General features: G+C 41.6%; 1 protein-coding gene across 3 annotated transcripts in view; it reads left to right on the top strand.

The window, feature by feature from the left end:
• ENPP2 (ectonucleotide pyrophosphatase/phosphodiesterase 2) overlaps positions 1–13,599 on the top strand; it is a 106,877-nt gene that overhangs the window by 65,745 nt on the left and 27,533 nt on the right. For 2 of the 3 annotated variants that reach the window (XM_074943911.1, XM_074943909.1), the window contains exons 9-11: positions 680–735; positions 6,126–6,191; positions 6,832–6,904. In XM_074943911.1, the coding sequence (XP_074800012.1) occupies positions 680–735; positions 6,126–6,191; positions 6,832–6,904 (195 nt within the window). Of the gene's footprint in view, positions 1–679; positions 736–6,125; positions 6,192–6,831; positions 6,905–11,904; positions 12,058–13,599 lie in introns of all 3 variants that reach the window. The other variant, XM_074943912.1, reaches the window with a different exon arrangement.

Here is a 13,599-nt window from a genome sequence, read left to right on the forward strand (position 1 = left end):
GGCTGCTACTCTGAAATTTTTGACAGTTGTTTGCTAAATTGGTGTTCTCCCAGTTTTGATCAGAAAGAGGCCAAAATGGGATATTGCTGTCCTTTTGATGGCTACAATGGCTAGAAGTGCCTCATGTAGGCCACGCAGCTACATCACTTCCTGTGAAAGAGGAGTAATGGAGATTTAAGATGAAATGGAAGAAAAGTGTAAAATGACCTCCATGTGGCTGCAGCACAAGGTGGGTGAAGTAATATCTTTTATTGGACCAACTTCTGTTGGTGAGGGAGACAAGCTTTTGAGCTTACATAGAGCTCTTCTTCATAATTCCCAGACCTGAAGAGGAGCTCTGTGTAAGCTCAAAACTTGTCTCTCTCTCTCTCTCTCTCTCTCTCTCCAACAGAAGTTGGTCCAATAAAAGATATTACCTTACTAATTCTCCCCCTCTCTCTCATATCCTGGGACCACTTGGCTACAACACTGCATACCTCAGCATGGCTGACTAAAGAATAATTCACTTCCCCAAAATCTGTACAGAACAGCATGTCTTCTTACAAATGCTCAAATTTGAGGTGGGATTCTAAAGGCTACACTTTACTTTCTTGTTTATGTTTGGAAAACATGTTTTGAAAAAGTTTTTTAAATCAAGACTTGAGTACTATTATAATCCTTTTTATATTTTCCTCATTAGATATGGATTACTGCTACCAAGCAAGGGGTGAAAGCTGGGACATTCTTCTGGTCTGTGTAAGTGACCTTTATTTCTGGAGACCTGTTGCAAATAATTCAGACTTAATTTGGTGTAAGTAAATGTTCATTAGTTTCCCTGGCTCTAACATTCAATAGCTTCCCAGTCAAAGAAAGCTTAAAACCCCACCCCATTTCCTACCCCCCACTGTGGTTTCTTTATAATTTTGTTAAATAATATATTACAATGTGATATTTACCTTGGTCCAGAGCCTGACGACTTCTTTGTGGAGGGCTCCTGAGTGGAAAATAAGTGTGGTTATGTTGTTAATTGTATTGCTCAACTTTAGCTAAAGGTTATCTGGCAGCTTAGTCTCAGGCCATGTCTAGACTATGGGTGCTACAGTGGTACAGCTACGGCACTGTAGTTATATCTCTGTAAATGCCTGTTGTGTGGTGTGGTTTTTGTTTTGTTTTTTGGTTTTTTTTTTCCCCCCTGTTGCTGTAGGAATTCCAGTTTCCCTTATGTTCCTTATCAGCAACGTATTCTTTTAGCCCTTGGATGTAGAAGAGAAGAGTGAGGGGGGATTTGATAGCACCCTTCAACTACCTGAAGGGGGGGTTCCAAAGAGGATGGAGCTTGGCTGTTCTCAGTGGTGGCAGATGACAGAACAAGAAGCAATGGTCTCAAGTTGCAGTGGGGGAGGTCTAGGTTGGATATTAGGAAACACTATTTCACTAGGAGGGTGGTGAAGCACTGGAATGGGTTACCTATGGAGGTGGTGGAGTCTCCTTCCTTAGAGGTTTTTAAGGCCTGGCTTGACACAGCCCTGGCTGGGATGATTTAGTTGGGGATTGGCCCTACTCTGAGCAGGGGGTTGGACTAGCTGACCTCCTGAGGTCTCTTCCAACCCTGATATTCTATGTGAGGGGTGTTTATAGGAGCCTCTTCTGCCCTCCTGCCACTTACAGCATTTGGCATGATGAAAATGTGCCAGCGCTGCAGCCTAATGAATTCAGAAATTTTCCCCTCAAATGAAACAATTTGTCTTTTAAAAATGACTGTCCATGTTTTGGATGAATACCCTCTTCCCCTTGCTCCAATCCAGAAGACAATTCTGAGGATCCCTGCTGCTGTTCTCCTTTACTGCCTAATCCCGCATTCAGCCAGCCATCTTTCTATCTGAAAATGGCTGAATATGTATCATTTTTGAGCTCTGAAAGATTACTAGAGTGAAGTGAGATCACCTCATTTTCTTCCTTCTGACAAACTTTGGCAGCAGAGATCCTGTTGAGGAACTCCTTGCTGGAAGAGAGCAGAGTATGTTCAGCTCGAAGTATTAAATGGATCTTTCCCTTTTTTTTTTTTTTTTTTTGATAAAGCCTTCCACCAGAATTATGCTCTTGAATATCACAGTGATATGTGCTATTTTGATGAAATGGGAATTTTCTGTAATCTTTTTTTATGAATCCTGTGTGTGCTTCAGTTTCCCCCTGTACTTTGCATTGCTACCCAGTGGGGGCTAACGGGTTAAATCTGCTTTTGGGGCAGTGCAGGAGGCATGAAGTGTGTGTGCTGCCTAGATGTCTGGGGTGGACTTACTGGGTCATTAAAGGATTGGCGGAGGCTATCCAATGTCAATGGAAAATCTGGGAAGACCATGGAAACTCCTGGTGGACAGCACACTGACACCTAGCAATCAATAACCAAGGGGAAGGAGGTTTTCTCCCCACCTCTGAGCAGGAAGGCTGAGCAGAGGCCAGCTCGAGAACAAAGGTCTGAGAGGTGACAGGCAGGAGATAGAGTTGACGTTTGGGAAAGGCTGGACTGCTGTCACTATGGACAGACAAAGGGACACAGAGATTGAAATGGAGTCCATAGCAGCGTGGCTAGCAGATTGCTCAGGTGTCGCTGGATGGACTCTGCTTCTCTGTGTTAAGGACTTCCAATGCTGTCTTCCAGTTGACTCATAAACCCTGCCTTGTTTTGGAAAGGCTGTCTGACTAGGGGTATGTCTTCCCTACCAACATTAAAGCGCTGCCGTACATGGCTGTGTAGTTGCGGCACCAGCGTTGGGAGAGAGCTCTCCTAGTGCTTTAAAAAAACCCACCCCCACGAGGGGAGTAGCTACCAGTACTGGGAGCACTGTCTACACTGCCACTTTACAGCCCTGAAACTTGCATCGCTCACGGGGGGGGGGGGGTGTTTTTCACACCCCTGTAGTGTAGACCAGGCCTAGGAGTCTCTCAGGTGGTGATGGGCAGAGCTCCTGGTGTGAAGCAGGAGTCATGAAGCTTAGAGATTCAGTCTCTGAGGTGATGAGGCTGCAGAGCCTACTCTTAAGAAAGAATGAGACCCATTGGTCCAAGAGGCTGTGTAAAAGCTAGGGCATACCACAGATCCTGTGGATCTGTGACCGCTATGAAAATGTCTGTGATAGACAGAAGCTCCCACTGCCATACCCCCACCCCTAATCTGCATGAGTTCTAACTTGCTGGCTTAGGAGCAAGGGACCTCACTTACTTTCTTTGTCTGTTAGGAAAATATGCTACCACTACATAGTCATGCTGGGCATGGTGACTAATGGTTTTAAGTAATTCACATTATTTAGAATCTATTATGTGGTTTCATAGTTAAATGCGAACTTGAAATAATTCTGGAAGTAGGGATTCAGCCACTGTACGTCTGAAGAGTGTGTATACTCCCCAGAATTATAGCATGTGCACTTTGGGCCCAGAATTAATGTTGTTGTTGTTTTGAGAATTTGTAAGTTGTCCCTTAAGAAATTTAGCAAACCCTTTATTATTCCCAAATGACTTACATAATGGAGTGATGCAGACTCTTCAAACTTATCATATAGTTAAACTCACTATGTTTTGAGGAATAATTTTTTTAGGATTAATGGTAATTTTTTTCCCTCTCCATTCTTCGTAACTGGAATTTACTTGTACAGGAGAAGCTGGTGAATGTTTTACTACAGAGAATTCCATGATTAACTGCCCACTTTCAAAGTGGCTTCCATCACCTATGGTGGACTTTGACAGCATAGGGGGACAGCCATGTAGTGAAACTATGAGCCAAAGAGAGAAATGCTGCTTTAACAGTTAGTGTCTGGTTCCAGATTAAGTTAAACTATTATGCACTAGCCATAATTGGGCGATCATTGTCCTGTAGTGACACCATGCACAGTTAAGGCTGTTTGGGTGTCTGACCTGTGCATTTCCATACTTTAGAATGTTGGGATTTCTTTTAAACTTAATCCAGGAAATTCAGAGTTAAGATTTGTAATGCTTGTTTTTGTGATAAATTACATCCCTCCAATGTTTATACCCTTAAATTACCAATGTATGTTCTCAGTCTTAACTCCAGTTTCATATAGCTTTTTGTCTTGAACACAAAAAGATGAGACATTTTTAAAGATTAACAACTCTGTTTAAAAATTCTGCTTCTGCTGCTGCTGCTTCTTGTAGATATTGGTCTCACCACCCAACTGGGAAGTCTCAGTATTCTTAAGGAGGTTTTAGCAGAATAAGAGTTTCAAAATTAAGCGTCATGATGCTGATTGAATGACTGGCATTCTAAATCTATATGTAATTTTAGTGCCCTCGTGGCCAAGATGGAGTCTGCTCTGCAGGCAGCTCTGGCCAAGAGAAGGCGTGTGCAGGAATGCAGCAGGGAAAGTCCTTTCCACCCCAGGGGCACCTGTTCCAAACCCCCCAGAGTGAACGCACACACCCACCAGAAGAGTACAATGAATATAGGAAAAGGAAATATTTATTCACAGAGGGATGGGGGCGGGGGGGGAAACAGGGGGAATTATATGGGGAGCAATAAAACAGGGTTGCATTCAACACAAGGCCCCATAGGCCCAGTGGTACCACAGTCTGGAAGGGCAGACACCGAGCAATGTGTCTGCACACAGAGTTCAAGAGTCTTGGGCAAAGTTCCAGTCCAGTGGTGAGTCTTGGGTGCTCTTGGTCATATTCAACACCAGTAAACTTTCCCCAACAAACCACTCCGGTGCCCTCTTCTGCCACTCTCTGCAAAGCCACACAGAGCGACAACCTCCCCACTTAACTAGCTAACAGCCTCCCTCTTTATTCCCAATGCAAGGTCACAAGCCCCATGCAGCTCTGGGCAGCAGTGATACTGGGTCCAGCTCCGGTTTGTCCTTCTCGGCTGATTCCTCCCCGGCACAGTGCTCCTTCAGGCTCCGGTCCTGGGGTGTCCCCAACAGGCCGCTCTGTTCTTCCCAGGCTTCATGCAGGTTCTTGGCTGCTTCCCTCTGTGAGGGCCTGCTTGCTGCAGCCCTTCTGTCCAGAGCCACACACTGACACTCCCCTCTCTCTCTGCTCCTCCTGCCCCCAGCAGCACTTCCTTCTTCTGGAACAATCAGCACTTCCCCCTTAGGAAAAAGATTTAAAGGGCCATGCTCTCTGAACCCCAAGGGGGTTACATATCTGTGTGAGAGAAACTGGTTTATACCAATTTAAGACCTGATTCAGTTCCCACCAAAGTCAATGTGAGCCTTTCTAATAACTTCATAAGAATGGCCACTCTGGGTCAGACCAAAGGTCTATCTAGCCCAGTATCCAGTCTTCCAACAGTGGCCAATGCCAGGTGCCCCAGAGGGAATGAATAGAACAGGTAATCACCAAGTGATCCATCCCCTGTCGCCCATTCCCAGCTTCTGGCAAACAGAGGCTAGGGATACTATCCCTCCCCATCCTCGCTAATCGCCATTAATGGACCTATCCTCCATGAACTTATCTAGTTCTTTTTTGAACCCTGTTATAGTTTTGGCCTTCACAACATCCTCTGGCAAGGAGTTCCATAGGTTGACTGTGCGTTGTGTGAAGAAATACTTCTGTTTGTTTTTAAACCAGCTGCCTATTAATTTCATTTGGTGACCCCTAGTTCTTGTGTTCTGAGAAGGAGTAAATAACACTTCCTTATTTACTTTCTCCACACCAGTCATGATTTTATAATATCCCCTTAGTCATCTCTTGTCCAAGCTGAAAAGTCCCAGTAGTAGTGGGAGCAGATCATGTAAATGCTACTAATGTGAGTAGTCCTTACTTAGGCTGGCAGTACTGTTGACTTCAGTAGAACTACTGTTATGAGCAAGGACTACTCACATGAATAAAAGTTTACAAGAATGGGTCCTTATCCACTGCTACATAGGATAGTAGAAAAATGAACTGTTTCCTTGAGAGTGGTGGCTCAAATGAGAGAGAGAGAGATATTAATCGGACTATCTTTTCAGTATAAAACATGGAGTTGCAGAAGATGAGCAATAACTTGAGCTGCAAAATGGGAATGAAATTTGAACTCTAATGAGCAAAAAAAAAGATTGGCTTGTCCATAATAGGTCCAGATCATAGGATACCTAATGATTATCTTCTCTGTATACAACAATAACTAAACCTATTTTTCTTTTGTGGTCTAGTGTCATCCCCCATGAACGCAGAATATTAACAATACTGCAGTGGCTAACCCTACCAGACAATGAAAGGTAATTCATGTAGTGTTCCTTTTTTTGTAAACTTCCAACTTGCCTTTTCTTTAAAAGTAGCTGGAGCTGCAGAAACAGCTGGAATACTAGTGTTAAAAATTATTCTTGCCAGCATTCAGTATTACTATTCGTTGTCGCTCTTAGCTTTTAACCAGCAGTGTTTCAACCCTCCTCAAAAAAACCTCTGATGCAAATGTCCTTTAATTATTGGGGAACGTTTAATTACATGGATTAATGTTGGCCATTTTATGCTACTTAATCTAATGTGGCTTAATAAACTTCTAGGCAGTGGTAAATGCAGAAGCTGCAACCTGAAGCTTGGGAAAATGTCAAGATCTTAATTGTGTTTTTTATTACACAAGTTCTCACATGCTGCAGGCTGCATAGCCCATGTGAGCTGGTATCATGATCTCTCCTTCATATGGAACGAAGGGAGAGTGAGCGTCCTCAGACTGTGTACTCTGTTACCTAATGAAGTTCTGGAGCAACTAATTGCTTGATCACACTTTGGAAAACATCTGACTGAGCAACAATTTTTTACATACGGCAAACAATATTTGAAAGGCTGACTTAGCATGACCTGGCAATTTCTTCTTTTGTGGTTGAAAGCAGACTATTCTGAACAAAATCTTTCTTTCAGGCCTTATGTTTATGCTTTCTACTCTGAACAACCAGATGCTGCTGGTCACAGATATGGTCCTTTTGGCTCTGAGGTTAGTATAGCTTTTTCCTGTATAAAAGTTACAAATCTCAAGGATCAACCATGACATCTATGGAATATTTGCTAACACTTTACTCCTGAGCTGAGGCGACTTTCTTATCTCTAAGTGCTCTTCCTATCTGTCAGAAAGGGAAGACAATTGGATAAAATAAACAAGAACTTATGACCAAGGGTCATTTGACGTTAAGAGAACTGTACCTGTGGTCTAGAAGCCCCCTCTGTGTGTTATGAATAGTGAAATGTATAAAGTTCACATTATGGATGTAGGTATGCGCCTGGCAAAGGTTTCAGATGTGAAATTAGCTGGTATAACAGCACAATTTAGTGCTCCTTAATCAATTTACCCTTCTTAAAAAAATATACCCTATATGAGAGAGGCAGAAAGGGATCTTTGTTTCTCTGGTATGTTTCCTTGGGGGAAAGGAGAGGGTGAATATTTTTTTTTTTTCAAAGTTGACAATCTGAAGGAGCCTGGATAATAGTCTGTTCTAGAGTTGGAAAACCGTGGTTTTCAATATTCGGTCTATGAACAAGCGGTTTGGTTAGCCCTGCCAGTACTGTTCCCTCAGAAATGGACGTAGGAGTCCTAACAGCATGAGATAGGGAGTTTAGAATCCATCACTTCCCAGAGGTGCTTAAAGCACCCTCCTCTGGTGGACAAAACAGTGTGGGCTCAGGACTGGTGACAAAGTGTTCAGAACTCACATGAATTGCACTGGTTACTTATCAAATTACTACATTTTTCAAGAACACCCAAAAGCTTGTACAGGAGCGTGTTATCTTGGGGGATGTGGAGAGGCAATATTCATTCTACACCTAAATATTTAAACACTTGGCAGTTCATCTTGGACACTTTACTCAGGCAAAACTCTCTCTGAATTCAGTGCAAATTGTGGAAGCAAAGATCAAACTCTTTTAAAATTAAGACTAAACGTATACACTTCCTTTTAAAGGAAGCAACATTTATAAAAGCAATAGCACTTAAAATTTTGGAGCTATTTCAGGTACCTGCACTTCTTGGGGCTACCAACAAAGTGCTTTCAGTAACTTATGTCTCACAATGCACTCAAGGGGTGCATATGTCCAGTATAATCTCTCAACCTGTTTGCATAAAATCCTTGTATCTATTCCTGTTAGAGATGGGAGCACTCAGAAACTATCCTTTTAAAACACTTTGGAACGTCCAGGGTTCCATTTCAACTTAAGTGTTAACCTCTTCTCATTTATTCATTCAGTAATTTTCCATAAAAATCTCTAAACTCTGAAAAATTTCTCTCTGTGTTCCCTTCCCTAATATCAGTCATGCCTTTAGATGAGGGCAATATCTCTGCTGGAACAGTTGGATACAGATTCATAAGCAATAACATATGCATGTGATTAAAAGTAATTGTGAGCCATTATTAATAAATCACTATGCACCAGCAATGTCATCAGTGCTGTGCCAGGCAGAATAAAGACTCTCTGGTCCAAATAACTTACCGTCTAAAATCTATAAGTCAAATACTTGCTAAAAAGGGAAGAGTTCTGTTTGACTGTCTGTCTTCTCATGGTTGGCATTAATGGGCGAATGGGAGTCTGACCTCCAGTCAAGTGACGTAGCTATGCTATTTGGAATACTAGGACTAAGTCTTGGCAGGTTCTGAAATAATTCAAGCTTGGTTCTTATACCGGTGAACTGCCATTGATGTTTTATAGTACCTTTGCCTATAACAAATTATGTAATTACACACAATATAGGACTCACAAATCTTGTGCATCAAACTAAAAGAAAACAGTAACTTTAGAGAACAGAGACACTTGCTCGTATCTTTTCACTGAGGTAAAGTGAAATTTGAAGATGAAATTGCATATGTTCTTCAAATATGAGCTCTAAATAGGCTCTTTGGACAAGCTCTCTTAGGGTCTAATGCTATGAGGTGCTTAGCTCAGTCACTGGGAGTTGAGATTTTCAGTACCTTGTGGGATTAAGATGTTTACCAGAGGTCAAGTTTCTAGCTAACCCTTACTCTATGCAATGTAGGACGTTAATTGGGTCTTTTTAGAAAATGGGGAAAAAAATAATCTTAGAATTCTTCTGGATAGCTATCTAAAGTCTAGCCTGGAATTATACGACTAACAAAAAAACCACTCTTAAATCACCCTGCTTTAAATAACTTCACACCAAATTGACTTTCATTGAATGGAGAACAGGCTGTTTAATGGATGAACATATTTCAGTTCCCAAATTTACAAAGACATGATTTTGTAAATGTGGATTTAAAAACAAATGTGCAGCTGTCTAAGACTTGCTAGGGGCATGATTTCAGGAGGGAGGAGCTAGAAAGTATTATGTTTATCTTGATGGGGTCCCCCCCCCCCCCAGTTTCTGGGAGCTATGAACGTCTCATAAATCATCTGGGAAGGAAGCCCTCAGTGGGACCTCTCTAAGGTGCTTCCTTAGTAATGGGAGCTTGACATCATTTTTCTTTGTACAGGACTGGCAGCACTTAGACACTTGGAATGGTTCTGACCAGTTTTTCCTCTGTGGCAGTTGAGCAACACACTAGAGCTTGTAAGCAAGCTCTTGAAAACTGTGTAGTATATTTAAGAGGGTTGTTTTTTTTTTTTTTTTAAGTGAAAATCTCCTTATATTAAACTCTTCTTGCCTCATACTCCCTACGTTCAGGAGCAGCTTCACTGCTGACTTCTCTAGAGGGAGCGGGGAATTCAACACACCTCTTGCAATGTCGATTGGATATTTAGCATAATTGACTAACTCACTAGCTATAAAATTATGATTTTTTTTTTTTTTTAAAAAGACTTGATCCTGCCTGGTGCTGATCATTTTCAACTCCCAGGGACTTCAGTTGATGCTCAAACCTTGCAGGAAGTGCTCAATGCTCTATACATTGGGGGCACAGTACATTAAAATTTAGGAATAAAAAGGAGGAGGAGTACTCAAAATTTATGGGTGAAATTTTGGTTCCATTGATTGAAGCCAACAGAACCAGGATTTCGCCCAATAAATTGACTACAATAACTTGCAGTATGTTTTATTTATTAGGTGTTTCAGTGTAACGTTGTTTTTAATGAGACCTTCACAAACAGCTCTTTTGAACTAGGAAGATGGTTATAAAGCTTCACTTTATTTTCAGAATGTGTTGATGAGAAATTTTAAAATGTGTGCCTGCCCTTGGTTATTTCCGCAATTCTGTTTTTTTTTCTTTTCCCTTCTGTGCTTCTGCAGTGACACTGATGGGTTGTCCTTCTGGGTCGAGAGGCAGAGCTTTGGCTGGCTAGTTCCCACCTTTTGTTATGTCTAGAAAGGGGGGATGGATTTGTTCATCTCCTTCCTGAGGGGCCCCTTACTCCCCAAAAGAGAAATAACCCTATTCTGAATCTTTTCAAGTGAGGCTAAGGTTTGGCTGGTTAACAAGAACTTGGCTTTTCTTCCTGGCTAACTTTGAAAGAAAAAAAAATATATTTAAAAAGTATATAAATATACATACTGCTGTAAGTGCTCTAAATAGATCAAAACCTGTCATGCCTAAACTCTGTTCCTGCTGCTCCTCTAACATGCTGTCTTGAGACAGCTCTTCTAAGTGTTCAAAATATCTAGGTTTCTTGCACTGGCCAGTGTGTGTCTGGCACTGTCAAGCTCTGGCTGAGTTTATTCAGGGACAGTGTAAAATGAGAATCCTTCCTTTCCCTGCTGCTCCTCTCATCAGGACTGCACAAAGCTTGAAACATTTTAAAAAGAAAACTCTGGTGCTGCTTTATTAAAATGCCTTTCTGGAGAGAGACGAATGAGACTGGACTAGAATCTCCTTTCCAGCTGCTTGCCTTGGAAGCAATGAAACAGCATGGCAGATGGTAACACTTTTTTGTTTGTTTTTTCTTTCCCCTCCATTCATACAGCTCTGTGACTGAACAACAGAGAAACTGGCTAAGTAGACAGAAGTAAATATGATTATAAATCACTGACTTTCCTCAAGCCCATATAGCAGGTTCCATTTTCTCCTACCTGCTGACTTAGCTGTATTATCTCCCTGTAGGTGTCCTCTCACACTGTTCACAGATGGTCCTAAGCGGTGCTGAGAATCCACAACTCCCATGAAAATTAATGGAAGGTGTTGGTGCTTAGCATCTCTCAGGTGCAGAACAGGCCAAAATTGAGAGCTGTGCTTGGCAACCCTGCGTATCTTTAAAGTGGGGCTTATTGGAAAAAGGAACACTGGGCCCTTCCAGTCCCTTCTTCTGTAGCATTCATACACAAAAATGAATAAACCCATTTCAAGTGACTTATTTTAATAGATAATGTATTGCTCACAAAAGGTGCCGTATTGACAGCTCTGGAGACTGATGTCCTCAGTTTATCTATACAACTAGTACAGGGCAGTCAGCAACAATGCCATTTTCTCTCTCACTGCCCTTAACAAATTATTAGATTATTCAGAAGGTGCAGTCTCCATGTTGGTTCAACCCTGCACTCTTTTTCCAAGATTGTCAGTGTGGTGGCTTTGTAGTACACAGATGCTTCCAGCAGAAGTGGTAACCGGCAAGTCAAATGTTCCGTGTTTCATTAAGATTCCCCACACACAAGAATTTGCAAAAAAAAAAAAAAAAATTTACACCACTAAAAATGTGAAGCTGATACTGTTACATATTTTGTGTATTTATTTGTATATTTTGTGAATTGAATTACACTTGAAGAGAAATACTCATAACACTACAGTATGTATTCATAAAAATTGGCCTGATGGACCGTCTCCTGAAATACCAATTTCATTTGCTCTTATGTTAGTTGCTTGAGTAACTGCTATCCCACTTTCAAGTACAATTTAGTGAGTTCCTCTGTAGAGACACCTCTAAATTGTCCCTTTCTAACTCCTATATTATTGAAGAAGCATTGATCTTCATGCTCCTCAGTTTGATGACACAGGTCACTGTAGTATCTGATGCTAGCTGAGTCAGGATTTCTCTGAGTCCAGACATCTCTCTCCGCCAGTACAGGAGAGTAGTTATGGCTCACCTCTTACTCCGCCTAAGAGACCTAAGAGAAAGATTACTCCTAAGAGGAGACAGGAAAGACGAGTTGCATCTCCAAAGAAAAGAAGAAAAGTACATAGAGTGGATCAGTATTCTGCGGAATCCCGTCGGAACAAAGTAAGTTTACCTGTGTTCCAAAACTTTGTGACAGAAGTGTCAGTTTGAGGCTCTTATGTAGCTTAATTTTTTGCAACTTGGACTCCCTTCCATATTTCAGTTTGGGAATTCCGAGACAGACTTTCTATAACTGTACTGAAAGATCATTGCTGGCAAAGCAGCCAGGATATATTGAGTCTTTTGGGAACTATGTTCTTCCTATTTTATACTCTGTTCACTGTAGGGAAAGCCTCTTTAGGACCTTTTAAAAATCCATCAAACAAAGGGAGCATGAAACAAATCTCTGGGAAGATCTTATCAGCGACACCAAGCCATAAGACTTTGTCATGAGTCTCACAATATTGGGTGTCCTTCTTTAAGCCCCATTTCCTGGTATCAAGTGATTATGTGAGAATCTTTTTTTCTTTTTCTTTTTTTTTTCTTTTTCTTTTCAAATAAAACCAAGTTTCTAGTCTTCATGGCACTGGAGAAAAGTTGAAAATTGACCTGAGTGTAACCTGAAGGGTCAAAAACCAGATGGCGCACACAAAAATATCTCATTGGCTAAAAAATCTTGAGACTTTTGGGGGGAGGTGAGACGGGAGGAAGGGCATGCAAATCATGATTTTTTTGAACCCATGATTTTGGGTCTAGCGATAATGCCTTATGATGGTACTTAAGTCTCTGTCTTCAAAAAGGTCAAAGTTGGAGGTTGCTTCCCCAGGAAAAGATTCAGAGAGAGGAGAAGGATGATCCTTAGTAAATGAAATCTCTCCACCTGCCACTAATTGACAACTTGGGAGGGGCTGTGGATCACTTCAGCATCCCTTCCATTCAGGGATTTTAAAGTAATTGTAACCCAGTTCATGGGGCCTAAAAATATCTCCTGTGGGATCCAAGCAAAAATCTTGACAGTGTATTTTCAAAGAAGAGCAATAGAAACTCTTCCCAGTAGCTTTCAATTCTTGATTTTTTTTAAAAAAAATATAGTTCTGAAATTAATCAGGCATTCTGAGACTCCTCCTGGAACTGGGGAGGGGGGGGGGGAATCAGTCATCAAGTGTAAAACTGCCATTTCGCACAATACCTTGAGCATTGATAGTCTACTCAAGAGGAAGGCTGATTGTCTGTTTACATGAATGATGTCCCCTTCAACAAACTACACAGGAGCTCCCCTTTCAGAGTAGTTTGCTAATTCAAGGTCCTACTCTTTTTGGCATAAAATATGTTCTAGGTGGGCTAATAGTGGGAGTACATGTATCATCTCCCTTTCCCCCCCCCCCCCCCCCCGGGGGGGGCTTCTCTTCTCTGGATGAATATTTCATCCAAAGCTTTTCCATCCATGCAAATCTCCATGGAAACCCAGTTGTGGATTTCTCACTAAACCTTCAAAAATCTCAGATTATTCTAGCACAAATTATCATCCACATCCAGTGCAAATTAACCCTTTAGTGCCATATTTGTTTATGCTCATTGACCGCAATGGGATGCACCACAAGACTAGGAGTTAAATCCTTTCCTCTCTCCATACGTCAGCATCAGGTTACAATAGGTTCTAGCATG

Source organism: Natator depressus, chromosome 2 (genome assembly GCF_965152275.1).
Source record: "Natator depressus isolate rNatDep1 chromosome 2, rNatDep2.hap1, whole genome shotgun sequence".
Classification (NCBI taxonomy): domain Eukaryota; kingdom Metazoa; phylum Chordata; order Testudines; family Cheloniidae; genus Natator; species Natator depressus.